At 54.9% G+C, this 27,363-nt stretch overlaps 1 protein-coding gene across 7 annotated transcripts in view; it reads right to left on the reverse strand.

Annotated features, from left to right (window-relative positions):
* Positions 1-2,910: 2,910 nt before the first annotated feature.
* The window catches only part of SH3PXD2A (SH3 and PX domains 2A), a 230,006-nt gene continuing 205,553 nt past the window's right edge, over positions 2,911-27,363 (reverse strand). For 4 of the 7 annotated variants that reach the window (XM_072739897.1, XM_025993160.2, XM_072739900.1 and 1 more), the window contains 7 exons: positions 25,823-25,936; positions 21,861-21,944; positions 16,953-17,070; positions 13,075-13,412; positions 11,934-11,983; positions 9,213-9,332; positions 2,911-6,994 (listed from right to left, as the gene is read on the reverse strand). In XM_072739897.1, coding sequence (XP_072595998.1) covers positions 5,027-6,994; positions 9,213-9,332; positions 11,934-11,983; positions 13,075-13,412; positions 16,953-17,070; positions 21,861-21,944; positions 25,823-25,936 — 2,792 coding nt within the window. In that variant the 3' untranslated portion in view covers positions 2,911-5,026. The remainder of the gene's footprint in view (positions 6,995-9,212; positions 9,333-11,933; positions 11,984-13,074; positions 13,413-16,952; positions 17,071-21,860; positions 21,945-25,822; positions 25,937-27,363) is intronic. The other 3 variants (XM_072739898.1, XM_025993170.2, XM_072739901.1) reach the window with 1 other exon arrangement.

The following is a 27,363-nucleotide window of genomic DNA, read 5'->3' on the forward strand; positions in this document are numbered from 1 at the left end:
CACACACACACACACACTCACACTCACTCTCTCAACACACAGCCCTCAAAAAAAATGAGGGAATCTTAATTCTTCAGCAATGTGGATGATTCTCTTTCCAGAGAGCTCTGTATCGAGATTCTCAAAGATTGGACACATAGATGTATACACTCCAAGGAGAGACACCCACACACAGGGGCACAGTTCCACTTGGGGCACACAGATCCATATTTGTACAGAAATTCAGCAAACGGAGGGGTTGGAGCAGCAAGCATACAGTACTGGAGATGGAGAGGACAAGCCTGCGAGGATGTCCCTGGAGCCCCGAAGGGCAGAGCTCCAAGGGCTTGGACCCAGAGACTTCCCATCCTGCTGCTTTCTCGACCAGTGCCAGGTGAGGAGGAGGCCAGCTCAGTTACCCACTGTGGGAAGCTGTCTACAGAGACCTAAGTAGGCCCCTTAGATGCTTCTCTCAGGCCTTCTGGGAACTGTCAGGTGTTAATTAAGCAAGAGGCAGGGCTCACTCCTCAGGCTGAAGTCATTGAGATGAATGGGTGGCCCAAGCTTAGCACCAGGCCTAGCTGCAGGCTTGTGGGAACTGGTGTCTCACTGGGTATGTAGGGCTCAAGGCACCCACATATCCCTGGAAAAGGATTTGGTTACATTAAGGGTTCCTGCCCATAAACTGAACTGAGGTTACATAGTTTTAGAAAGATTCAAACACACATCAAAAGGATCATGGCCCAAACATCAGGAGACTGGGGTGAGAGAAGGCTGCTGGGAGTGACTTTTTGAGACCGGCCTTTCTGGGCAGCTGGCTGAAAAACAATGGAAATGAAAACAAGGAACCGTTCCTGGATGTCCTTGCTCTGCTCCGAGGGCTAGGGCCCTGGGAGGTCAAGAGCCCCATGCCTCATCCCTGAATCCCTCCTGGGCGGAGGACACCCAACAGAAGAAGGGGCTGCCCTCTGGGAGGGAGCCCTGCCACCTTGCTGGGGGAGGGGGGGGGCAAAAGATCAATATCCAGAAGGTCACCTGTCTGCTCCACAGCTATGGCTCCCTTCCAGCAGCCCCGCCTCCTCCCACCGACACACCGGGCCACCAGGCCTCCCGCCACTGTCCCAACAGGCCCTGGCAGCCCTCGATAATATTGCACTTTTCCTGTCTCTCAGATTGTTTTCATTTTCGATTGAGAATGCAAAGTTGGGAGGGGAAGGGGAAGTGAGTAACCTTAAAGAAATAATATATTAGTTAAATACAAAAAAAAAAAAAAAAAACAAACAGGAAAAATAGGGGCTACTTTTTCCCCCTAAAATAAACTACCAAACCAATGTCTAAACTTAAATAGTTCTACGCCTACTCTGCAAATACTAGTAATATGAAAATAATGCTCAACCGAAATTCCCTTGTCTCTTTTCCTTAGACGATAAAAGTAGTAACATGCCTTGCTGAGGAAAGCGATGGATACAAATACCAGTAAGATATGCTGCTCTAACATCTGAAAGTGATTAAAACGGTTCTATATAATGCCTTCGTCAAGATGGAGAATTGAGAGGAAGAAGGAGAAGCCTCTGAGGCCAGGCGAGGGGTGGAGGGCAGAGGCTGGCTGGCAAGACAGGGCCCCGCCACGGCCACCCCTTCCGGCTCTCTCTCACTGCCCCCGAGGTCCCTTGGCCCAGTGGGAACAGCGTGGCAGGCCCAGGGACCCCAGCCAGGCCCACTGTTTGAAAGTGGGAGAGAGATGAAGACTTTTTTTTCCCCTTGTAATGAAAGAAAAAAAGCCTTTAAGCTGAAAGAAAAAGCACCAAATGATGCATCTTCGGGCATTATATAAAGCTCAATAATGACCTCAGAAGGGCTCATTATGGTTAAAGTTGCAGTATACAGCAATACAATGCCATTTCACATTTTCAATTGCAACTAATGGGAAACTGGGTTTGGACACTGCTGAGATTTCATTTTTCTTTTTCCTTTTTTTTTTTTTTTTTTTTTTGTCCGATCTGGTGGTTTTCCTCCAGATGGGTCAGAGCCACAGGGCCCTCCCTCCTCCACCTGCTGCTGGCGGTACCCTCCAACATCACAAAGCAGCTCAGTAGCTCTAGGGAAAGGCCCTCTTGCCCCGGGTGGGGCTAGGAGTCCAGGGGCACCAGGCCTGGCATCCCCTGGCGTGTCTGAGAGGGACTGGCATGCACCCTTCTTGCTTCAAGTATTCATATTATCTTTGGGTTTGCAGGGTTTGTGTTTTGGGAGTCAGGGCGTGATGAGGGGGTGAGGTGCGAAGGTGGGGTATGGCAATCCCTAGTCACTGCCCAAATCTACATGCTGTCACCAGGTGGCAGCAGTCCCCACTTTTCCTTAGAGGCCTGAGCAACTCCCAGCCATCCTCAGGGGGCTGGATGTCACAATGTAAACATGATGACCATTTGATAAACTACAATGGGGTGGGAAGGAGCGCAAGGATTGGTGCAGTGGGGTGCGAGGATTGATGCCATGAACTAGCTACGTGGTTCTGGGAAAGTAATTTCCTGTCCTTGGGCTGCAGTGAAAGAAGGGAATGGGATGGAGTGACTTTCGAGGTCATATGGAATGACTATCACTTAGAGCACTGGGGATTAAGGAGAGAGGGTCCTGGGGGAGCATGGGTGCTGGAGAGCCCCGGGGGGCAGTGCAGACAGTGAGGAAGGGCAGGGAAAGGCAGGCTCTGGGGAACACCGTGGTCCAGTCCCAACTGAGATGCTCTGTGCTTGGCAGATGCGTCCTGCACTCCCTCCTGGCCTGGCTGGCACGTTACTGATTGAACTGGCTCAGTGCAGACATTGGAGGAACGAGGCCGCTGGGGCCCTCCCCCTGGAAGACAGCTACATGGAAGGTCCTTTCACCCAATAGTCACTCTACTTTTAAATTTTATTTTAAATAATCATAAATTACTTCTTTTTCTTTTAATAAATATGTGCTGCTTAAAAATGAGAAAAGTATATACTGCATCTTTAAGTAATGCACTTTGCTCTCTGGGTTTCTTTCCATTCCACCTTATTAAAGTGCATTAATTAAAAAATAATGAACCACTTCTTTATCATTATTGTTCAAATAAGTCCAAATAATATTAATATGAAGACACTAAACCACTACCATTAGTACTGCAACCTAGCAGATTAACTCAATATCCTGCTCTATTTAATACTGTCCAGCAGAAGAAAATTAACTAATTTCAATTTTAAACTCACAAACAAAACAAAAGGAAACAAAATCTCACCACGGCCCTTCAACAAAGAACAGGAGCAGTCTGCTGTAGCTGCCAGGCATCAGTGTACGGGAGGGAGGAGGGCCGGGGAGATGCCCAGGCGAGGCCTTGGGGATGTGGGGGCGGGTAGGGCATCAGGCATGGAACACAGGGTCTCGAGCCGATCTTCAGGCAACATACACTGCCTGGGTGGGGGGGCAGGGGTACAGGGAAGGCCTTTCCTCCTTTGTAGAAAACACCAACCCTTAGTCCAGGCCTCTGGCAGCTGAGCTGGTGGCTGTGAAGCCCGATCTGTCCACAGTCAAGGCACGTGTGGAATTCCACTCCCAGCACAGGGGGAGTCCTTGGGGAAGCCAAGGCTTCCAGAGGGTCCCCTCTGAAACGTCAACAATTGAAAGACACAACCAAAGTTGACAGGGACTTTATTCTCTCCTCTCTTCACGGGGGCACTGTACCCTGGGAAGGCCAGAGCAGCTCCCAGCCTGGGGTCCTCCATCTTTCCGGGTACCTGTGGCATCAGGTGTAGGCAGGGGGTGGCTGGTGGTGACTGGCCCAGCTGGGGTCCCCTTGGCCCTCGGTGGGGGTGCTGGGTGCTTCTCCAGTTCCTGCCCGGGCGGGAGAACATATGCAGAACGGCGGTACCCAGCAGCTTGAGTGCTGCCTCTTCTCCTGGACGAGCCCCTCCTCCCTCCTGGGGACGGTTCTGCCCCCCGCTGAGGCATCTCTGCTCGGCCAAGTCTGGGACCCGGGCCTTCAGCCCGGGTACTGTCCGCAACGGTGGAAACCAAAGGAAAGGACTTCGGCTTGTGGAGGGAGAGAAAGGGAAACGCAAACGAAACCACCAACCTCCCCGTGAGAGCACAACAGAAAAGCCCCATCTGCTCATTATCCTGTCCCTCATGAGGCTGACCGCCCTCCGGCCCCCAAACAACCCCTAAAATAAGACCAAAACCCAAGGGCTGACACAGAAGCCCCAAATCAATAAACCTCTCTCAAAACATGTAAAAGAACTGCCCACCCAATAACACCCCAAATAAAGTCTGTGCAGATGGTGAAGAGACTGATGGCTTTGCCCACCCTCTCTGTAAACTCTGGGGCTGCTCGTCCAACACGGACAGGATGCCCCAGGCCGGGCGGACTCTCTCCTCAAGGCCAGGGACGGTGACGGGTAAGCAGGGTGATCCTCTCTGGCACCTGCAGAACTGCTTTTCCTTCACCCAACAGACACTGACTGTGGCCTGGCCCCAGGGCAGGCTGAGCTCCCAGGAGACGCCTTCCCAGCCCCAGAGCCACCCGAGGTGGGTGGGTGGTGACGGTCCCGGAGGAAACCAGCACAATTCACAAATACAGGTTTAGGGTGATACAGGCGCTACCTCCGGTGGCAAGGTGCTAGCAACAGAAAGCAGGCTGGGTAGGGGCAGGGCACGGGAGGCCCCCGCCATCACATCTTTTCCAGATTTGCAGCCAAGGCACAGTTGGGAGTTTCCCGCGGGGCCTGTCCCAAACGGTGCCAGGTCCATCAGCCAAGTCACCGAGGTGCCCGCGTGGGGCTTAGCTTCCTCGCTTCTGCCTCGCTTCAGACCTGGTGCTCCCCTGCCCCGTTCGCTTCCCTGCTCAGTGTGGGCCGCTGCCAGACCTTACCTGCCAGCTGGGAGGCAGCCCAGAGGAGGGGAGCATCTCTGAGGTCACGCATTCTGCAGGGCTTACCCCTGGCCCCCCACCCCCTCCCAGTTTCCCTTTCCCCTTGGTCTTCACCTCACCACTCATCCACACCAAGGCCGGGAGGACCCATGCGCCCCCCCACCGTTAGTTCTTTTTCTCCAGGTAGTTGGAGGGCACCCAGCCTTTGAAGGGCTTTGCCCCATCCAGGATTTGGCAGTACCACCAGCCGTTGGGGTTCCTCTCCAGGACCTCCATGGACACCCCTTCCTGGAAGCCTGCCGTCTCCTCATCCCCCTCATAGTCCGCAATGGAGACATACACGTCTTTGAGGTTGTTGTGGATGAACTGGGACTTCTCGATGGGCTTGGGGCGCACGGGGGACACGGGGATGCCGTTGCGCTGGGCAGGCAGCAGAGGTGGGTCTGACCCCTGGCTGGCAGCCCGTTCGGCCAGGCGGCTCTTGGCCTCCGCGGCAGCGGAGCGCGCAGTGCTGAAGGAGGAGTTCCGGCGGACGCCTCGGAGGCCATCGGTGGCTGTCAGCGACTCGTTCCTCCGCAGGGCGCAGGACAGGTTGTTGTCCTTGGGTGGTGGGGATACGAACACCGACTGGGGCCTGACTGCCACCTGCCGAACTCCGTTCCTCATCTTCACTGCCCCGGCTGCCGAGGTCTTGCTGAAGCCCCCTGGGGGCTTGGAGGGGATGGGCGGCGTGGCCCTCTTGTTCTGGTTGACTGTGTTCAGCGCTTGGACCCGCTTCTCGATCTTTTCCAGGCTGTCTGACTTGCCCTCATTCTGCTTGCTTTTGGCGCTTCCAGGGTCTGGCTCTTTGCCAGAGGAGTCGGGCTGCTCATCCTCACCAAGCACCAAATAGTGGGAGGGGGCCCAGCCCTCCAGCTCCCCAAATCTCACGTACCACCAGCCGCTTCCCAGCTTCTCGAGTACCTGCACCTCCACGCCCGCGGGGAAGCTGATCTCCGAGTCCTGGACCTTCTGGTAGGCGCTGCACGTCGTGTAGGAGGTGGCCTGCCCTTCTCGTCCCTTCTTGGCAGGACACGGGGATGTGGCGGCTGGGGTTGTAATGAGGTCCGCAGAGCCTCTTCGGGAGCCCTCGCCGGGGCCTTCGAAGCCTGTCTGCGGGGGCAGCTCTGAATCCTCGCTCTTCGAGCCCTTGAGGCCACCCCGGAGCTGGCCTGTGGGTCTCAACTGGCGCCGTAAAGTGCTGATGTCCATCCTCTCTTGGCTCTGGGACTCTGCTCGGCTCAGGAACGGCTTGGGCCGGACTGACGGCTTGGCCCGGGCACATGAGGTTGGCCCAGCCTTCAGGTCGGCATCCCTTTTTGGTCCGACCGTGGGGGTGCCACGGATGCCTGCGTCCGAGGCAGAACGGGGCTTCAGGTCGCCACTGTTCTTGGATAAGGAGGAGGAGGAGGAGGAGGAGGAACAGGTGGTATTGATGGTGATGGACGAGGAAAAGGAGGCCGAGGAGTGGTTCTTCCCCAGTTCCGCCTGGGCGTTCTTCTCTGCCTTGAGCTTCAGGAGTGATGACGATTTGGGGGAGCCTGATTTGGGGGAGTTTTTCCGGGCAAGGGAGAGAGGGGAGCCTCCGGGGGAGTCACTGTCCCGGGAGGAGCGTCTGGCTGACAGAGTGTCCTCTGCACATGGCCGGAAGCCCTCGTTCTCATAGATGGTCTCCTCCTCCAGGGCCACATCCTCCGAGGAGCCGCCCACCCGAAAGCGGGCCCGCTGCAGCGAGGAGGCAGGTGAGGGCTTGTGGCTCTGGGCAGGCCGCCGGTCTCCCGAGCCACTGTCTTCCGTGGGCTCCTCACTCAGCTCCGGCTCGGAGTCGAAGCCAAAGGCGGGGATGTCATACTCAGGCTCCTCGTACTTGAGCTTCAGGGGGGAGTCCTGGCTCTCCGTGGAGCCCACTGGCCCCTCCTCGGTCTCCTTGGGCTTGCTAGGAGGTGCTGGGGGGGGTACCTTGGGCCGAGTCAGTGTGCTTGTACGGCGGCTCAGGTTGGGCTTCTTGCGCTTATCGATGTATGATGCAGGGGCCCAGCCCTCCTTCTCACCGATCTGCACATACCACCAACCGCCTGAATTCTTATCGATGACCTAGGGGAGAGGGTGGGCAGGCCAGTGAGTTGGGAGGATCACTGGACCCTATGATGTGCCAGGCTAGGACATAGGGTCTCCATTTTACAGATGAGCAAGGAGAGTTACTGAGTAAGTGGCCCAGGGTAGTAAGTGCTGGGCTGGAATTCAAACTCAGGTTCCTACTACTCCCCAAGACCCTCTCTCCTGGTCCTCCAAATCTCCATCAGCACTCTGGTCAAGCCAGCCTCATCTACAGACCCTTGCTTCTCCCCCTAGGCTATGCATTTAGAAAACCTACTGCTTCCAGTGCCGGCAGAACCCAACTGGCCAAGGATCCATATGTATAAAAAAATGCTCTTCCACTGCTTCTCATTCTATCCCCAGTATTTCTAGGTCTTCCATTAGTAACACTAGAAAAAGTATCTCAGGTCAACCTTCTTGGCTCAGTAGGTTAAGTGTCTGACTGCAGCTTGGATCATGATCCCAAGATCATGTCAGGCTCCCTGTTCAGTTCGGGGTCTGAATATCCCTCTCCCTCTACCCTTCCCGTACTCCTTTTCTCTCTCTCTCTGTCAAACAAATGAACGAATGAATGAATGAATAAAATAAATAATTAAATGCTTTAAATAAAAGGAAAAAAGAACCAAAAAAAAAAAAAAAAGTATCTTAGGTCAGAAGAAAATGGGAAGATGCAGGTGAGTTGAACTGGGAAGTATGGCCTGAGATCAGAGCCTCCCTGCAGAACACCTCCCTGGTGGCCCCACTGCCTGTGGTCATTTCACTGCATGTGGGATCCCAATGAAATCCACTGGCTGAAAGGATTTCTTCAGGTAAAATGGTTTCCTATGGGAAGGATGAGGGGCTGTCAGTCATTTCCATGTTAGTATAAACTAGTTCAAGGAGCTTCTTAACTGCTATTTGAGATTGGCTAAAGGCTAGGATTGTGGTGCTGGGTGTGCTGCAGTATTTGGATTGGGGCACATAAAGGGAAGATAATTTGGGATTGTGGGACACTCCTGGAGGAGGTATTGGGGAAGGGGTGGGGAAGAATGAAAAAAACTGGCACCAGGGGAAGAGGGACAGGGAAGGAAGAGAGATAGAGGCTGCCGAAGGTAGGCTCTGCTTGAGACCAGCCCTCTGCAGCCCCCACCAAAGAGGAAAGATTTTTCTCCTTCCTTTGATTCTAAATTCCTTCCTTCACCCAGCCCACCCCATACTTAAAATTTAAGCTTGGGTAGATCCTAAGGTATGACGGTTTGGAGCTTTAGAGGCTCTTCTGGAAACCCAGGCACCACTGACAGAATGATTTCTCTTGGAAACTTAGTTCCAAATCCAAGACATGGGATTGAAAACATTCACACTGGGGACACCTCCCCCACAGGCGAAGACTGCCCTAGGGCTCTTCTGAGGGTTCTGTCGGTGTTAATCGGATTTAACTCCATTACTAAACAAAACCACTCCAGAGAAATGACCTCGTCACAGCTCTTCTCTGTCCCCGGCAATAGCCACAAAGTAGAGTTTCATAAATGCTAGGCTAGGAGGGAGCACCACAGGGTCTGTTACCCCACTGAGCTGAGACAAATAAAGCCTGAGGAGAGAAGTGACTCTATCAAAGGCTAGGGGCCCCTGCGGTGTGGATGTGGCCTGAACCCAGGTCCTTAGTACCTCAGCTGCGTGGACCACATTCTCCCTACAGCAGCACTGGCTAATGCGAGTTCTTCAGAACCTCAGCAGCTCAGGTACTCCTGGGAGACAGAGCGTGCTAGGGGCGGATGGGTCTGGGCAACGCTGCTCTTTAGTCCTTTCTTAGAGATGCAGGGACATCCCTATAGCGCGGCCTCTGAGAAGTTCTGCGATCAAAACCACACAACTGGTGGATTTTGTTTAACTCACTGCCCTTCAAACGTGCTCAACCACAGAAGCCCCCTATGTCAAAGCACCTCCATCACCAGCCCCTCCACCCCTACCCCCACCCCCAGTATGTTTTAGAACCTGCTGTGAGAGAAGCACTGGTTGGAGACAGGAGTCCTGGATTCTGGTCCTGACTGGCTTAAGGCAAAGTTTTATCCCTGGGGGTCTTGCTTTTGTAGCTTGCCTGCCTGCCTGCCAACCACACCCACACCCCCCCCCCCGCTCCCCCCACCCCGCAATGCTGCCTGCAAGGCATAAATGGGAAACACGGCAGGTCTTTGAGCAGCATGACTTAAAACCCTCAGCTTCATGGTCCGAGGCTCACCTCCGCCTTCTGTCCACCCCGAAAGCTGATGCCATCAGAGATGCACGACTGGAATTCAGCAATGGTGTAATACTCCACCTCGACAGAAGGGGGCTCTGGCGGCTTCGGCAGCTGGAACCCCTGCGGCAGGGAAGGGCTGAGTGAGCAAAACCCACCTGATCAGCCGGAGGGCCGCCTGCCTGTCCAGCAAGGATCCATCACCTGAAGCTCGGGCTGTCTCCCCCGTCAGACGGTTCTCCCTAGCAGGCTCTCCACTCATAACCTACGATTCACTTGAAACTCCTCTGAGCTATCAAAGTGATCAGTCAGTAGCAGTAACTTCTACCCCAACAACTCTGGAGGTCCAGTTTATAGATGCGTCAACAGCTAGGTCCCAAAATGAAAAATAAAAGCAGAAGTCGTCGTAACGAAGTCTGTGCAAATCGCCCTGTGGGAGGAGAGCCACGGCCTTAAATCTAGGTGAATGGCCACAGGGCTGACATCTGGCTGCAGAGGCAGGGCCAGGAAACACAGCCCCTCTTTGGAGAGGGGCAGGAGTGTGAGGGGGCGTGGAGACGGGTCAGGAGAGCTCCTGGTGGGTCATCGCAATGCTGCCAAATGGTCAGGTGAGCACTGGATAGAACGCGGGATCCTTTGTTCTGTGGGCAGGGTAGAACCTGGGTGGGTTACACCAATGTCTCACCATGACATTCAAGGACACCGAGGATTTGACTGCAGCCAAGACTTCTGAGCCTTGTTCATTTACTTTACAAACATTTATCGTGCATCTTCTGGGTACCAGACACCGGGCATTTAATAGTGAGCCAAGATGACAAGCCCCTTGCCCTTATGGCGAGGACACTCTAGTTTCATCTGGTTTTTACTCTGGTCAAAATGGATTTTGTGCCACCCCATTACTTTTAGTATGAGCCAGTATCATACAAAGGGGTTAACGCAAAACAAACAAAAGAGTGTGTATGGGCGGGGTGGGGGCGGGTAGGGAGAGGGAAGCAGCTGTAGTGTAACAGGAAGACCTCAAAAGACCTCTGCCTCGCAGCTGGATACATGTGGGCTCCAATCTTAGCTCAGCAGCTCACCAGCTGTGTGGCCTTGGGCAAAGCCTGTGACCTCTCTGAGTCTCAATTTCCTCATCTATAAAATGGGCCATGAAGAGGATTACTGAGCTATATAACTTCTGGTCCAGCCAGGGACACAGGAAGAGCTCCACAAATAGAAGCCAGAGCTGACCACTTCTAAAACACCACCCTATTCCTTGGAACATCCTCCACGGCTCGGCATGTTCTAATCCTGCCAATCACAGCCCAGCTGCCTTGGGTCACAGTGAGCAAAGGGCAGAAGGAAGCTGGTTTGGAAGGACTGGGTACGGTTCAGTGCACTTTCCCTGCCCCGGTGCCTGGCCCTGCAGGCGTGTGAGCGAGCAGATGTGGCCCAGGCCCCAGCCCAGCCAGGTGGTACCCAGCGGCGTCTAGCTGGGAACAGCAGCCCTGCCGCCGCCAGCCCCGCATTTGGTCAGTGTGGAAGGAATGACCCCCTTCTTGCCAAAATCAAGTCTGCCTGAACATAATCCCTGCCTGGGGCTGAGAGAGATGGGAGAACAGGAGAACTCACCATTAAGTCATGTTAAACTCGAGGGGACAGTGACATAGGAGCTCTCCTGGGGCTTCTGGGCAGGGTCGCTGTGGTGTTGTATTGAGGGATCTAACCCTTAAAACCTGCTTACTGAAGGCCCAGGGGCTGTTGCTGCTTCCTCTCCAGGGCAGAGGTCACGGATCACAGTGACCCTTGCTATGAAAACCCAATGAGACTCCAGAGACCTTTCTCCACCGAGCATGGCAGGCAGGCCCTCCGACAGCCACAGATGACGTAGGAAATGGAAACCTGCACACATCATCCCCCTTCATCCTTCCTGCTTTAGGAGATGGCTGCCACTGTCCCCATCTTACAGAAAAGGAAATTAAGGCTTGTGGAAGGTAGCAGACTTGCCTGGGGTCTTGCTCTTCTTAAATGTCACTAGTGGAATATGAATTCATGCCTGGCAGGCTCGAAGCCCCATTCTTTCCACTGCACCTCACTGCCCCTGAGGATGGTTCTCTGTACTGGGGCTCTTGGCCTGCCACCAGCATCCCTGCTACTCTAAGCCTAGTACACCAAGTGCATGTCTGCTTCCCCGATGGCCTGGACACCAGGACTCTCAGCTACTGGAGCCAGGGATCCAAGCAAGTTGAGCCCCTTGTTTTCAGCACATGCCAGTCCTGGCTATTTACCCCTCCCTCGAGATGCTTGCCTGCCTGCCCTCTGCCCTTCTGGGCTCTGGCCTCCACCACAGCCACCGCATACTCCAGAGCCAGGAAGGCGAAGCTGAAAGGCTTCCAGGCGCACATGGATGGCTGCCCCATTTCCAGCCCCTGGCAGTGCCCTGGCTGGACACACTTGCTGGCCAGTCTAAATGTTTATGTCTGCCAGTGCAGTGGCTGGGATGGATTGATTTAGTTTTGGAGTGCAGTGCATTTTTGCATATAAACTGTCCAGCGAGGCCCCCAGAATGGCTGGGATCCCCACGCTTTCCTCTCTGCCCCTGGCCCCACAGAGCTGGAAGCCCAGCCGGACCCTGGAAAAGCCCTGGACTGACAGGCATGGAAATGAGCCAGCCAATTAGCTGGAGCAGCTGCCATAGTACACCCCCAGATCCAGAAGAAAACAGGGAGACTTCAGCACACATACCAGGCTGGATTCTCTGCGAGGTGGAGGCCTTGTCCTTAGGTTTGGGGAGCCTAGAACAAGAAACATGGCTTCAGAAACCCCAGCCAGCCATGGGCAACAATGCTGGACTCTGCTTCCCTAGGTATGGCCACCTCCTGATCCTGGGAAGTTCCTAGTGTGGTCCCACATTCTGGAAGACCCATGCTCTCAGTCCCTATAGGCACCAAAGACCTTTAAGATTCCTTGGCTGTGTTTCAGGGGATTCATGAGCCCTCTAAAATGATGTGCATGTTTCATAATGTAGAGGCGTAGAGGCATTTTTCAAGAGACAGGGTAAGTAGCTCTATCCTGTCAGATTTTCAAAGTTAGGAGCAGAGACCATGTCTATTTTTTGCTCACTACCAAATCCCTAGAAGCTAGCACAATGCCAGGCAAGAATGGGTGCTCAAAAAAGCACTTCCCGACTGCTCGCCCAAATGTTTCAAGTACCAGAGCTTAAAACCAAGTTCAGAACTAAACTAAGAAACAGCTTTCCTCCAGATTTCAAGCATGGCTGGACCTAAACAGAAGTTGGCTTCTCATAATATAGGACAATCTAACCTTGAACCGAAGATGCCATGAGCCAGAGGAGGACAGATTTGGGGGGATCTGGGTAACTGGGTTTCTCCTGTAAGGATGACGGATGTTCCTAAGAATGCCCTCTAAAACTGCTTGGGGAGAGGTAAAGCCATTCCTTCCAAGTCTTTTAGGCTTCCAGTAAGTGGTGAGAGGCAACACGGAAGGAAGGGTAAGCCAGGAAAGACGTCCTGTTGGCTGTCACTCTGTAAAGCGCCCTTGCGCAGGGGGCTCCTATTTCCCAGCCTGGAGGACACACTGATCTACAGAGCGACCACCTCTGGCTCTCTTCTAGGGAAGGAGGGAATGCCACAGGCTCATATACTCCTGTAGTTGACCTTCAGTGCAACAGTCGTGAGGAACTGCTTTGTCTACTCATGACGAGCAGGCAACAAGTTCACGGAGTGAGGCTAGGGTCAGGTCAGTCTAGATCTCAGGAAGAAAATGATACAGGGGTCCCGCACACCCCTCTGGCTTTCCTTGCACCCTGTGACCACTTTCTAAAGAGCTGTGCAGGGAGGATGCCAGGGGTCAAGGAGGCTCTTACTGATCTGGGCCCTCTGTGGGGCAATCCTAGCCACGGCTGGCGAGCCCTGGGCCAGCTTGGAGATGCTCCTCTCAGGGACGCCCAGGGCGCTGCCATTGGAGGCATTGCAGAGGATGGGCAGGCTAATCTCCTTCTTGGTGATAGGGGCCTCAGGGCTCTCGCCCTCTGCTGGTGGAGTCTCCTTATCCCCTGATGTCTTCTTGTTCAGCAGGTTGCTGATCTCCATGATGTTGCCGATGATCTCCACAGGGCCTGCCAGATTCTTCTTGCGCGCCGGCAGCTCATCCTTGGCTTTCTTCAGGTAGGAGGCTGGTGCCCAGCCCTCTTTGCCCAGGTACCTGTGGGGAGGAGCAGGACACGGCATCACCCAAGCACTGCTGCTTGCCTGACCTCACAGTCCAGGCTCCATCGGGCCTGGCCTCTCCCATGTTCTCCAAGACACCTGGCAGTCCCACTACTCTGGAGAGCAGAACTGAGGGCACGTGGAAAGCCACCTAGAACACCACACTGTCTCCTTCTTCTCTGTCTTATCCCTCTTTTTTTTTTTTTTTTTTAATTCTTATTTATTTATGATAGTCACAGAGAGAGAGAGAGCGGCAGAGACACAGGCAGAGGGAGAAGCAGGTTCCATGCACCGGGAGCCTGACGTGGGATTCGATCCCGGGTCTCCAGGATCGCGCCCTGGGCCAAAGGCAGGCGCCAAACGGCTGCGCCACCCAGGGATCCCTGTCTTATCCCTCTTGGTGTGGGCTCTCCTTCACTGCGAAGTCAGCCAAATGTGGGACATCAGGATTAGAAGATTCCTCAGGTTCTGAGGTACCCAAAAGGTAGACTTCACATAGGCCTGTTACCTCACAACAGAGAGGACAACGCTAGAGACAAGAGCAAGCATGGATGTGGTGAATTGGCTGGATGGCCCCAGCAAAGGGAAGTGTTATCAGAGAGGTGAAGAAGTGGCACAGGTAAGAGGAGGCAGGAGCCCTGAGTTCTGGCCCTTTGGCAAGTCCCTACCCTGGAGCTCAATTTTTTTTTTTCTCTTCTGCAAACTGTAGGGATAGAGTAGCTGCAAAAATTTATCCAGAAAGGTAAACATATCAAGAGCAACTACAAAGAGGTCCATAAAGAAGAGTGACCTGGTAGGTGAGGCATCGGTGCTACTGTGTGGGTGGTGGATGGATCAAGTTCACAGAACAAGTCCATAAACAGATGGATGTGAAAGGTAACGTTTCAAAAAAAAGCTGTGTCTGTTTAATCTTGGGAGTTAAAAAAATCTTTCTAAATAGGATTCCGAAAGCCAAAACCATAAATGAAAAGACTAAAAGCACATGACTAGATAAAATGAAAACCTTTGGTACGGCAAAACAAAACCAACATGAAACAAAACAAAATGAAAATAAAATAAAAACCCATAAACAAGAGCAAATGACAAATGATAGAGCTGACTTAATTTGAGGTGATTTGATGACTTCTGAAAACAAGCTTTTCCTTTTGCCTCCATGGTGTTGAGAGCTCCTACCCAAGCCCTCGTGCAGCTCACTTCCTGGTCTAGCAGTCACTGGCCAATGCCCTCGAGTCTGGGTTGCAGCGTCCCTGTCTGCTCCCTGCGATACATCTGGCTCTTTGGAATGGCTCCTCTGTGCCAGATGTCTGACCATCCCTCCCCCTCCCCAATCTGACCCTGTTCTTGGGTGTTCATTAGGTGAGAGAAAAAAAGGAATGTGAAAGCTAAAGATTCTATCAACATGTCTGAGCTATGCTGGAAAGCTTGGGTGGGAGGTGGCTTCTTATGTTCACACCACGGGAACGTACAGGCAGGCTGTCCTGAGCTCACCTGTCTGGCCCCCTCCCCTGTTTGGGGGTTGGAAGGCAGACACCAGTTAACAAATGGACAGAAGCCAAGGGGCTAGCCTGGCTTCCCAAGGTAATGGGTGCAGACAGAAGCACAGAAATTTCAGGGGTGGATGGAACCAAAAGACGTAAAGATGCCTAATCTTACATGGGAGCCAAGAACCAAGGCTCAGAAAAGCAAAGCAAGTAACAGAGGGTCACAGGCTAGCTGTTGGCAGCATCTGGCCCAGAACTTGGTGCTCGTGCATCTCAGAGAAAAGATGAAGTAGAACTGTTGCGGCTTTTGCAGGTATTTTTCTATCAAAACAGTGGGGAGATGGGGAGCGGGGTCTCATGGGAGTGACGGTCAGCCCTGCTCACTGCCTGGAGTACTCCCATTTCAAACCCTGCTGTATTCCTTTGGTGTTACATGGATAAAATTAGATTCCGGGCAGAGAGATGCAGGGGAATCAGGAGCGGCTGTGTGCGTCTGGGCCCAGCTCTACTCACATCTGCTTTCCAGCTCTGGAGCACGGAATGACTCCAGAGGGAAGCCAACTGGAAAAGGAGGGATGGGGAGAGAGGGAGGGGATGTGTGTGTGAAGGGAGAGGGGAGAAGAAAGACAGGAAATGAGGATCAACACAGAGCCCGGAATGCTGGGAAAGGGCATATTTCAGGGGGTGTCTGGCAGCCTCCTTAAGGTGGAATCTTTTCAGGGAAGTTTTTTCAGAGGAAGCCCCCACTAGCTAAAGAGTCAGGCCATGGGGACAAGAGTTGACTAGAAAAGACGGCTCAGATGACCTTTGAGTCATTTTTAGGAACTAAAGAGACCCTGCAGCCTTGTCGACAACCAGGCAAGTGGTTTGGGTCACCAGCCGGCATCAGAATGCTTGCTGGCCTTCCCATGCAGACTTGTGGTTGCTGGCTTTGGGGGTTGGGTCTAGTTTCTTAGAGAACGTGAAAGTTTAGGGCAGTGGCTTTGGGCAACAGGCCTGTCTTACCTAACAGAGCAGAAAGAGACACCTTGGCCCTCCTGACTGGTGTGCATGGGGCCAAGGGCAGGGGCAGCTCTGTCTTACGAGTCATATTAAGGCCGAAGCCCATGTGGCCAATGACCTTCACCCTACCTGTCAGCACAGCCCCATCTTACCACCACCACAGTCTGCTGTGGTCTGAGATACTGTCTCGGAGTGCCCGGGTCACTTGGGTCAATCCCGTTCCCACTGTGGGAGCCAGCGCAGAGCATACATCCTGCCCACAGATGCGGGACTGTCAGAAACTGGGTGGAATCACTACAGCTGAGCCGCTTCCAAAGCACCCAAAAACATTTCCTGCGAACAAGGCCCCCCTGGGATGGTGCCGGCTGGCCTCAGAACCCCAGGGCAGAGGGGACTGCCTGGAGGGCAGGCTGGTAGGGGAGAGGTGAGCCCATAGGCTTGTTTGCTCCCGGGACTGCCAAGAAAGCTCCCCACTCCCCTCCCACACTCCCAAATGGGTTTCTCAGCTGGAAATGTAACTAGGCTCTGCATGAGGGAGGGGCAGAAGGAAGAGGCCTCGGTCCTCCTTGGCTCCTACAGCCATATGAGCCAGGCCTGCAGAGAACGGCCCGGGAGAGCCCGCATCTGGGGCCCCAGGGTCGAGCTGTGGGCAGCAGGGGCTGCCTGCCGGGACCTCCACAAGGCCTGTGGATGCCAGCGCTTCAGGAGGCCTGAGCTACAGAGCGTGCCCAGCAGCCAAGGCCGGACACAGAAAACCAAATTCAGATGTGCTGGACCCTCTTGGCAGATGCTGGGTAAGGGATTGCACCACTGCCTGCAAGCTGAGCCGGGGCCCCTGGGCCCTGCTGGCCACAGCCCTGGCTCTGTTTTACGTGTCCCGGGAGAGGAGCCGCCAGACGAGCAGACTTGAGGCAGAGCCAAGTCCAGGCTGCAGGCGCACAGCTGCTGTCAGCATCTACCTGCCGGCTAGTGCCCATGGCCACTCTGCACTGAGCTCTGCTGCTTGGGGCCCGTGTGGCAGAGGTCGCTCTTCCTTCCGCTGAGGCTCCTACCTGATGTACCACCAGCCCTCCAAATTTTTCCGGATCACCTCCACAGTGACGCCCTTCTCAAAGCCAATCTCATCCTTGCTTTGGCTGGTGTATGGCTGCACAGTGATGTACTTCTCCTCTGTAGGGAGTGAAGCAAGGAGGCACAGTTAGCTGAGGTTCGGTAAGGCCCTCCTTCCTATCTTTTCCTCCACTGGCCTGGCCCTGCTTCGCTGGTTGCCTCACTGCTGCTCCCAGCGTGTGCAGAAGCTGGCCAGGGCCCCAGGTGCCCTGGCTAAACCCTGGCAGGATAGAGCTGGCTCTCCCAGCTTCCCAGCCCCGGAACAGCAGCCAGGGGGCTGGGGCCTGGGGTCCTGAGGGCACAGCCAGAGAACCTGTCCCTTGTGGGACCTGAGTCAGGAAGTCCCTGGGACGTCTGGAGGCCCCACGGCACACCCTCCCCTTCCCTGAACGTGCCGTGCTTCCATCCATGCCCCATGCCCCAGACTTGCTCGGAGTTCTCCCACCTCCACCCCTGAACTCCTGCCTCTTGTCTCACCCCCTGGCAGCTCTAGGGGCACCTGCTTGATGAAGCTTCCCCCAACCACTAATCTGATCACCTGATCAGGTAACTTCCCCAAGAGGACTGTGGGGAACACATGTTCAATGGAAGTGGTCACACATTTTAAGACAAGGGTCTGGTGGTCAAGTGACCAGTGACAGCACTAAGTGCAGCCATCGGGCAGGGCCTCATGGAGCCCTGAGTGGGGAGCCCGTGAGTCCCACCCATGTAAGGCGCTGCCAGCTCCAGGGCCTTGCTCAGGGTCTCCCCAGGCACCAGGACAGAGGCATCTTATAGGAATTCAGGAAAAGCCCCGGAGGACAGGGGTGGGGAGGCCAGGCATCTGGATCTCTTTGGCTTCTCTTCCTGCGGGGGGTGGGGGGGAGGGTCCGCTGCCTCCACCTGGGCCCTTGCCCAGGCTTCCAGGGAGGTGCTTCTGAAACCTCGCCTCTGGGGTGGAGGCTCCCCAGGGGAGCGCTCAGGTCTCAGGGAGGAGCACACATCCCTTCAGGGAGCATGAGGAGCTGAGCCAGACAGAACTGGCCCCCTGGCCACACCCTTTGAGAAGGTCCCCCCCAAACTCACGCTTTCTCTCCTCTAGGCTATGCCTGGCACACGGTAGAGGCTCCAAAGGGTCTAGGCAGTGCATCATTGAAAGGCAAGGGTGTCTGAACAGGGGCATGGTGTGGGAGGCTTTCTATGAGCTGAAAATAGCAGGAGGCCGGGGTCTAAGATGCCTGCCCCCCTCCTCCCAGCTCCCAACTGTGATGGCAACTCAGTGGGACCCAGATGGGCGGCCTGGTCTGAGCCTCTGGCAGGAGTGGGGGAGGGGGCAGCTGCCACCCCAAGAGCCCCCTGTGGTGGGAGGGCCATCTGTTCACTCTGGATTATCAGGTGGCTGCCCTGCCAGGCTGCAGGGACGGGCCCTGGACGAGTCTAAAAGGCCGCCAAAGGCAAAAGGAAGGTGACGAGCCATGGGAGCCTCCGCTATTCTTCCCCACACTCTTCTCAAGGGCCAGCTCTTCCCGGAGGCAGGGCTTTCTCACCATCAACTAAGTCCTGGAAGCTTTCAGAGTCCCATCCAACCATGGCGAGGAGAGCCGCCAAGACCGCCTGAGAACCTTGTCTAGCCAGATTCTGACTCGGGCCTTTGAGGAGTTTGGTGTTCTGCAGGCCAGCCCTCCTCTCTCCTGCCTGTTCCTGGTCCCAGCTCCATTTTCCAGCAGGGCACGGTAAATCCTGGCCCGGGCTGTGGCCAGAAGGGCAGCGCCAGCCCCTGGGGATCGAGGGCTCTGAGGTTAGGGCGAGGCAAGGCCTGGGCTCCATATTTTGCTTTTGTTCAGCTGGGCTATTTTTAAAAGCCTGTGGTTCCAGCAGGAAGCCATCATTAAAGTTTTCCTAGGCAAAGTTGCTTTTGCAGGGAAAAATTACAGTCCTCCTCTTAGGCAGATCAGAGGGGCCCTGCCCTGCTGCACGGCCGTGAACGGGCCTAAAGCATGACACGTGGGCTTGGGTTCTGGAGCAGTTAGGCCCGCGCAGCAGCCCCTGCAGCCTCCAGTGTGCGTGCTGAGGACATAGCAGCAAATGCTGTGAAAGTGTCCTGCTCTCCCTTGACCCTCTCAGGGAGAGCAGAAGCAAGCCCTCTGTTTTACCCAGTAAAGCTGCACTGCTCCTGCAAAAGGCCCTGTTCTCGGTGGCCCTCAGGCTGACATGAACACAGATGCCTGGGAATCCGTGCTCCCAGTAAGAGACCTGGCTGGTTTAGAGGCCTGTCCTGCCCTGTCACTGTGCCATTCCAGCTGCTGAGCAGAGGGCAACTCTTCCAATCGGTCTGCATGGGGGCTTACTCTTCCATTATGGTTGGCTTAGGGGGCGGAGGCATGGATTTCCTCCACAGAGACACGCGCCATGTGGGTCTCAGGTTCCTAGCTCCCAGATCTCCCCGAGGAAGCAGAGCTGACCCTGTTCCTGGACCAGACTCAAATGGTCTCGGGTGGTGGCCGAGTCATTCAGGTTGCTTCAGGTCTCTGGAAGAGACTCTTAGGAATCAAAGTTGAGGAAAGAGGAGCCACATGCTCTGAGGGCACCTCAGGTTTCTGGGAAGGGTTGAGGCTGTGGTCACTCTGATGTACCATCAAAGCTTGGTGGCACCTTCACCCTCGGGAGGGCTGACCAGGCCGCCCACTGGGTGGGTGGGTGGCTGACTGGGGGAGGTGGACAGGCCTGTTTTGGTTTTGGAGGCGGGGGCTAGAGAGCCCTGCCATTTCCAAACCACAGACGCCTCCTCTTTCAAATGCTTTCCCCTCTGTCAGCAGTCTCCCTGGCTCCCCTCCCGGCCCCTACAACCTACCCAACCCCATTGCAAGAGGCCTTTTGATTCCAAAGGCCTGGTTGGCTGAGGGGCTGGGGAGTGGAGGCCCTGGGGAAGCACTGCTTCTCTCTCATCTCGTTATATATGACCCACTGCCTGCTTCCCCCCCATCAGCTCTGCTGTTAGTGGCAGAGTTTCTCCCAGCCAGCTTGCTACAAGTTTGTCTTGGCTGCCTGATTCAACTTAGCCCTGATTTAACATAGGGCTGAGAATGGGAAATAATGTTGTTTAGGCCTCTTATTGGAGAGAGAGAGAGGGGGAGAAGGAGAGAAGTTGTGAGCTTGTATTCACTTACGTATCTGTGTATGTATGAGGTCCACAATGCTGTGCATTTCACTGGGCATGTGTGTCCATGTATTCCACTGTGTGTAACTGTGAACACACTGCCTGTGTGGCTGTGGTGTAAGGGGTCACATGTTGAGTCTGTATACGGAGCCGTATGTGAACCTGGGTGCTGCTGCAGAGGTGTGCATACAACATGAGCTTGGGCAGATTGTTGATGCCTTTGTGACTGTCAGTGTATGTGTGCAACTGTCTATGTGTGGTCACACAAGGGGGATTTTGTGTGTGAGTGGCTGTGTGCCAGGGACCACAGATGCACAGCTGTGAGCGGGCTGGAGGTGCCAGTCTGCTGCTGTGCCCGGGTAGTAGTGCTTCGTCACTTGTAAGTGTCCATGTGCTTATGGAGACAGAGTTGTTTGGGACTCAGTATAGGATGGTGTTTGGAGCAGACGCTGGAGGGAATGGGGGAAGGCCAAACCTTTGTCTCTGCTGTTTTTCCAGGCCAGCATCCCACTCTCCTCTGCTGCCAAGGCTCAGGGCAGCAACCCAGCCTGGCCCCCCAGCAACGCTGCCCCATAGTTCCTAGTCCTAGGGTGCCTCTGCTTTACGTTCCAGCTTGTTCTCGCTGTTCCCATGACCTGGCCTCCTGCCCTGCACCAGCCCTCAGGGTCCAGCCTTTGCTCCGCCCTCAAGCCTAAGCTGGGCTCCCATGGCCAGTGCTCTGAGTGTGACACTGAGCCAGCCACAGGCGGTGATCACCTCAGTGTCCAGGCATGTTGCTTGCCTGGGGCTTGGAGCAGATACCAAAACATGGTCTCAGAGTTGTTCAGGAATGAGCTGTGGGGGTTGGGGTGAGAGTCATGGGGCATCCCTGCTATTCTAGAGAGGCCAGTGCTGATTAGCCGCCCCTCCAGCTGTGTTCTCTGAAAGATAGGGGGAATGGGCCCTGCTGGCCTGCGGGCTCTGGAGCTGTCCAGGGTTTGTTCAGAGGCCCACCCCTAATCTCCCTACTTCCCAGGCTCCTAGATGTTGGAAAGGCCCTAAACCTACAAATTGTCTTGGTTCCAATCAGCCTGGATGGCAGGCTAGGGGCCTCCCTGGAATCGTCTCAGGCCCCTCATGAGGTGCCAGTGCCGAGTGCTGAAGACATTGGAGGCTCCCGGCTAAACCCCACGCTGCCTTCAAAGCTGGTTGGGGTCGTGCCCCAAGACCAGGCTGGGACTCACTTTTGCTCCCTTTCTAGTTTCCCTGGAGCTGCTGAATGAGGAGGGTTGTAGACTGGTCCTTCTTCCTACTCTGTCTCTAAGTAATCTCTAAACCAGCTTTGGCCAAGGGAATGAAGGATGGGGGCGAGTGAGTGGGACAGCGCCGCAGACTCACACCCCCCCAGTTCTCTTCATCTGCAGCTGCCAGGGCAGATGTGGCCTTCTTTAGGCCAGCTGCCCCCACAATCACACTGTGAGTCCCCTGACCCCCACCCGCAGGATGTTGGCAGGAGCCAGAGCCACCCCCACTTCCCAGGCAGCCCTCTGCACCCTCCTCCCCTACGCCCACCCCCAGTTGCAGAAAGTGAATGAAAGTCTGACTGTTGAATCTGGGTAAAGAGGCCACAGGGCAGAGAGGAGCAGAGCTCAGAGAGGAGGCAGGGCATTAGCGAGTGAGGGAGGAGGAGAGAGGTGGCAGCGGCTGGGCAGGAGAAGCTGGCTCCCACAGTCACCTCGGCTGTGCTGCCTGTTGACCATCCCGCCCAGGGTCCACCGGCGATCCAGACGCCGCAGATGGGCCTTGCGTCTCTTGGACACTGGTGTGGGAGATGGCAATGGAACACGCGGCCGACGGAACCGGCGGAGAAAATGGAGAGGAGGATGAGATGGGATGAGGCGGGGCAGTGGTGGTGGGAGGGAAGGCTCATGCTCACAGGTCATCATCACTGGGACCAAGCCCCCCAGCAGTGCGCACTCGCTGGACATGGGCAGATGTGCCCAATGACAACACCAACATGTGGGGCAGGGCCACCAAAGCCACATCTTACGGGTTATACCTTGGGGCCCAGGAGGGGCTGAGAACTCTGCCTCCTAGCACCTGAGAGGTGAAGAGGATCCTTGGCCCCAGCCTGGAATGAGGACAGCAATCCAGGTGGCCCCCGGACCTCACACAGGGCCCGGCAGGTGACTAGGAAATGGCGCTGGGTGAAGTGTACATGGGGATGGATGCCATAGGCCCTCTCCTCCTTCACGGCACACTGCCCATTGTCTCTGCAATAGTGGGAGACCTGCCACAGCTTTTCAGTGCCACAGACCCCTTCTGTGTAGCCCATCCTCTCTGGGGTGGCATCCTGCACTGCTCCACTGGGTGCCATGGCCCAGCTCCAGAAGCCCTCAGCCTTCCTCTGTTCCCAGGAGGAACACACACTGGGCGGGGGCGGCAGGGTAGCAAGTGGCCCCCACCTCCCGGCTCTGCAGAATCTGGGTAGCAGGTTGCCGAAGTCTGGGGGAGGGAGGCCAGCAGTTGGAGTCAAGGGAAAGCTGTCCAGACAACCTTGAGCCAAGCCCTGCAAAGCCTTCTGAGAAGTATTTGCTTTTCTTGAGGGAGGAAGGCTGTCTTGTTTGACCCGCTTCTTGTAAGCAGGAGGCCTGGACACGAGGTTGGAGGTATGGATTCAGGTGAGGCCTCCCTGCCTGGTTACTGTGTCACCATACTCTGTCACCTGTTCTCTCATCTGTCATAGGGGCTGACACCACCTGCCCTGGCATGAGAGGGGACAAGGGATTGAACACGTTCTTTGGAAAACAAACGAGGTCCCGTGTGAGGCCAGGCTGGGAAGGACTCTGACAGCTGACACCCCCGCCCCCCCCCCCCCCCCCCCCCGCTGGGTGGATGTGTCCTGTGGTTTCCCTGGGGGCAGAGGAGCTTCGGCTGATGCCCAGGCCGTGCCCCCATAGTTTCAACTAGGTACGAGGACCGTCTCACTGAAGCCTCGAGAAAGCCTTGTTCTGTCGGCACCATCCCCATGTAGGAAATGGGATAGAAACTAGAGGCATAGGTGTTCAGAAATCCTCGGATGACATGCCTAAGTGTTGGGGAAGCACACAGATCTAGGTGGTCTGGCTCTGGAGCCCAGACTCTTGGCCTGACAATGTCCTTCCCCCTTGACCCTGCACTCCTTAGCCCACCAACAAGGGAAAAGGCCCTGGCAAGGAGCTGATACTGATGCAAACCCACCAGCAAAGGCTCCAGGGCACAGGGGTGCAGGCAGAGACTCAGCTTCCAGTTTTGCCTCTGCCACAAACTGACCCGCGGGCTCCGTGGCGGTGAGACCTCTCTGGGCCTCTGAAAGGCAATGGATCCAGTGCTTCACTAAGGCAACTTGCCAGTGTTGGGCTTGATTCTCCTCTCCTCTCTCTTCAACCTCCACCCCAGCCCTCCTACCTCCTACCATTAACATTTCGGAGGAATACGAGCATATGCCAGGATGTCTGGTAATAGAAATAAACCAAAACAGCTGATGATCTCTTCTTTTCAAAGCAATGAAACACGAGTCACTAGGGAAGATTTCATGGGATGAAGGCTTCCAATCCTGTGCATAGGACTCAGGGACCTATGATGGGATGGCAACAGGTCTGGAGTAGAGATGGCCAGAGAGGGGAGCAGGGTAGGCTAATCTCTTAGCCATATGGCTGTGGGGACAGAGAGACCAGTGGACGCTGATGCTAGGGCCTTGGGCTGGGACACTGAGCCCTGGAGCCCCCCTGTCAAGCGGAGTAGAGATGCCCAAGATGTGAGGATGAAATTCATAGCTGCCCAAATGCTGCCAGGGGTACTGGCACACTGGTCCTATCAAAAGCATGCTGAGGAATCTATTTTAAAAAAAGTCACCCTGAGTGCACATCCACACACAGGCAAATACTTCTGAATGCAGAACCTGCACTGGCTGCCTGATTCTTGCTGCATCAAGGTCAAAATTCTTTACAACTTGCTACTGCTGGCTCTCTGCAAAGCTCTCTTCAAACCAGGCAGGCACCTATGCACACACACATCTCCCGTTCCTTCCTGCCCACTCAGTGTCCTGTCCTCCATCTCCTGATGTCTCTGCTCAGACATTCCTGGCATATCCTTTTCAGGCGGGACTCTGATTCCACACACACACACACACACACACACACACACACCCTCTCAGAGTTGCTTACAAGCAAAATGCATCCTGGACAGGCATAGGGCATAAGGCTACCAGGCCACAGAAGCTGACTGAGGCTCAAGCTTTACAAGGACAAGCGTGTTGCTAAAGGTCACACACCTGTAGAGTGAATAAGACCTCTCTATGCTCTAGGGACAGTTATTTCCCAGAGACCCTGGGAAATGTGGAAGTGGGTAGGAGGAGCTCAGGCACTAATATTCTCCACCACTGCAGGGGTACAGCAGAGCCAGGGGTGAGACTGGGAGCAGGCTCAGCTCCAGGACCAGGGATCAGCCAGGAAGGACAGAGCACCTGGTCTGAACATGCAAACCCTTCCTGATGGAGCCTAATTCCTGGAAATCTGTCAGGCACTGTGGAGGCCGTGGCACTGGTCACAGAGCTGAAATAAAGCATGTACATGGGAGGAAGGGCGGGGCTTCAACCACCCATCCAGTAACCGACATTTAGGGGAAGGATGAATAGGGAGCTGGCGCTTGCCTTGCAGACTGCTTATTTTGGCCTGAGCAGCAGGGAATGGAGGGTGTGTGTGTGGAGGGTGGAGCTGGAGGTGGCCTGAGCCCGGGTGACAGGCCTCCATCCCCCTGGCTCTCAGATGTCCCTACTGACCGTTAGGGCAAGCATTCCTGCCAGGACATGGGGGGTTTGGCAGTTATTAGGAGCAGGCAGCCAGGAACTGGGGGTGGCTGAGACTCACTGGGCTTCAAGCGGCCTGCTCTGGCGAATATCTGAGTCCACAGATAGGCTGACCAGGCCAGTGCTGGCCACCGGGGGTGGGGAGTGCCACCAGGCGGGGATCAGTTTCTTTGAAATGCAATGAGAAAACACCAGAAAAACCTCACCAGGCCAGAGATGATCAGAGGTGCCAGTGGTGGAAGGGCCACCTCATGGTTTCTGCTACTCTGAGAAATGACTCAGACTTGTTCTGTATGTCCACACTGCTGGCTGGGATAACAGACACCCAGAGTAGAAGCCTCTGAGCAAATAGGCACAGCAGAAGCTGCGTGCATGCAACCCCTTGGGGTTATCCCTGCAGCAGAGAGCACGGTGTGGGGTCGGGAAGACAAAAGTGGTGGTCTCTGTAGGGTTCCCCAGGGAACTGAGGGCTTTTATGGGGGAAAGAGAGCTTTATGGTCTAGCCCTAAGACTGTTCTCTCCAATCTCTGCCCCAAAGCTGCCAAAGTCTGAGATCCACACTCCTGGAAAATGTCCCCTCTAACCTGAGTCCCATGTAGGGCCAGGAGGGACAGGCTTAGAAAGGGAGGTGAGATCGTGGGGTCCCAAGGGAAGGGGCTAGGACATGGCCCAACTCTCTTTAGGAGTTCTGATGGTTTTAGGGAGAAGAGTGGGAAAGCTACCTCCAAAAGAACTGGGTTCACTCCAAGGGCCAGGGATGGGGTGGGCACCAATCCCCAAGGATCCCGAGGCAGCCTGCTCCCTGCACATGCCTCATTGCTGCCCCTCCCCTTGAACCTGGAGGTCCTTACCTTCCCCAGTCTTAGAGGTGTTGATGTCGGAGTCATCCCGAGTACCATTCTGGGCCTCCAGGTAGGTGGCAGGGACCCAGCCCTGCTCCTCCGAGGTGCTCACGAACCACCAGCCTGCAGAGGGGATGAGAGAGAATGTGGTCATGAGCTCCCAAGAGGGGTGGAGACAGGAGAGGGGACAGGGCATAGAGCCAGACAGCCTGGCACGTGGCAGATGCCCGGCTCACATCTAGCCTCGAGAAGCCTGCGCCATACTCAGAAGCCAACATGCTCCTGCAGAGGAGAGCCCGATGGACACTGGCCCACACTCACCCAAATGCTTGATGACAAAATTTGACAATGAAATTCAAACAAGGATATACCAACTGTGTGCAGATCAGCTTGTAGGAAAGGCCCGGGAAGCTCTGGATGAACACAGAGGCCACTTAGGGTCCCTGAAACCCAGCAGGACTGCTGGTTTGGCTGGGGGATTGGCTTTCCCTGCTTTCAGATGTATCCAGAGATGAATGCCTCACCGTGACCTTCTGACGGCCACTGTGCCCCCTCCCCATCAAGAGTCAGTGGCATTTGCCCCTGGGCGCCGCTCACGGCTGCCCTTAGCTGTGTTGATACGTCAATTACACTAAGTGGGCACCGCACACTTGACGGCCATGGCCTGATGACAAAAGCTCACTCATTTTCTTTCTCGTTCATTGGTTCATTCATTTTTCATTTAAACAAAAGTTGACTGAGCAAAGCACTCTGAGCACCTGGGTCTTGGGGTTCCACTGCCCTCAGTTTCTTCTTAGAAGCTACACTTCACAAGATCTTGTCTTTGTCCCCATCCCGTTCTGATCCTTCTCTGCCCCCAAAGCAATCTGGCACTGGTTCTCTTTTCTGTCCGTGACTGAGCTCACCATTTCCAAATATGGACTGTTCCCTGTCAAGAGGTCCTGGGCTTCTCCCCCGGCAGCACTGAGAAGCCATCCCTGCCTATGGCAGGAAGTGGCTGCTCGAGAAGGGGGGATAGTGGGAGGTACGGGAGGTGGTGTGAGGGCTGCTGTGATGATGGGGAGGGGTGAGGAAAGCAGTGCCACAATTGCATAGGACCTCGGCACCTGGAGCTACCTTACCTCCTGGTCTCCTGCTAGGTCCCCACTGCTCTGGGTGACAGGCCTGGGACAGCAGACAGCCCATGATCTTGTCTTGAATGCCCACTGCACCCACCCTCCCCAGAGTTCCACAACACTCTGCCTGCAGCTCTGCAAAGCCCATGAGACACGGTAACATCTGTATGATACCGTAATGATGGGCACACGTCATTACACGCTTGTCCACAAGCACCACGAGTGAGCCCTAAGGTAAACTACAGATCTGAGTGACTAGGATGTGTCAGGGCAGGTTCATCAGTAACAAGCGGACCACTCTGAAGGGGGACTCTATGTATGTGTCGGGGCAGGAACAGAGAACCTCTGTTCTTTTTTTTTTTTTTTTTTTTTTTTTTTTTTTGAGAACCTCTGTTCTTAAGCTCAATTTTGCTCTAGACCTATATATACTGCTTG

Source organism: Vulpes vulpes, chromosome 15 (assembly GCF_048418805.1).
Source record: "Vulpes vulpes isolate BD-2025 chromosome 15, VulVul3, whole genome shotgun sequence".
Classification (NCBI taxonomy): domain Eukaryota; kingdom Metazoa; phylum Chordata; class Mammalia; order Carnivora; family Canidae; genus Vulpes; species Vulpes vulpes.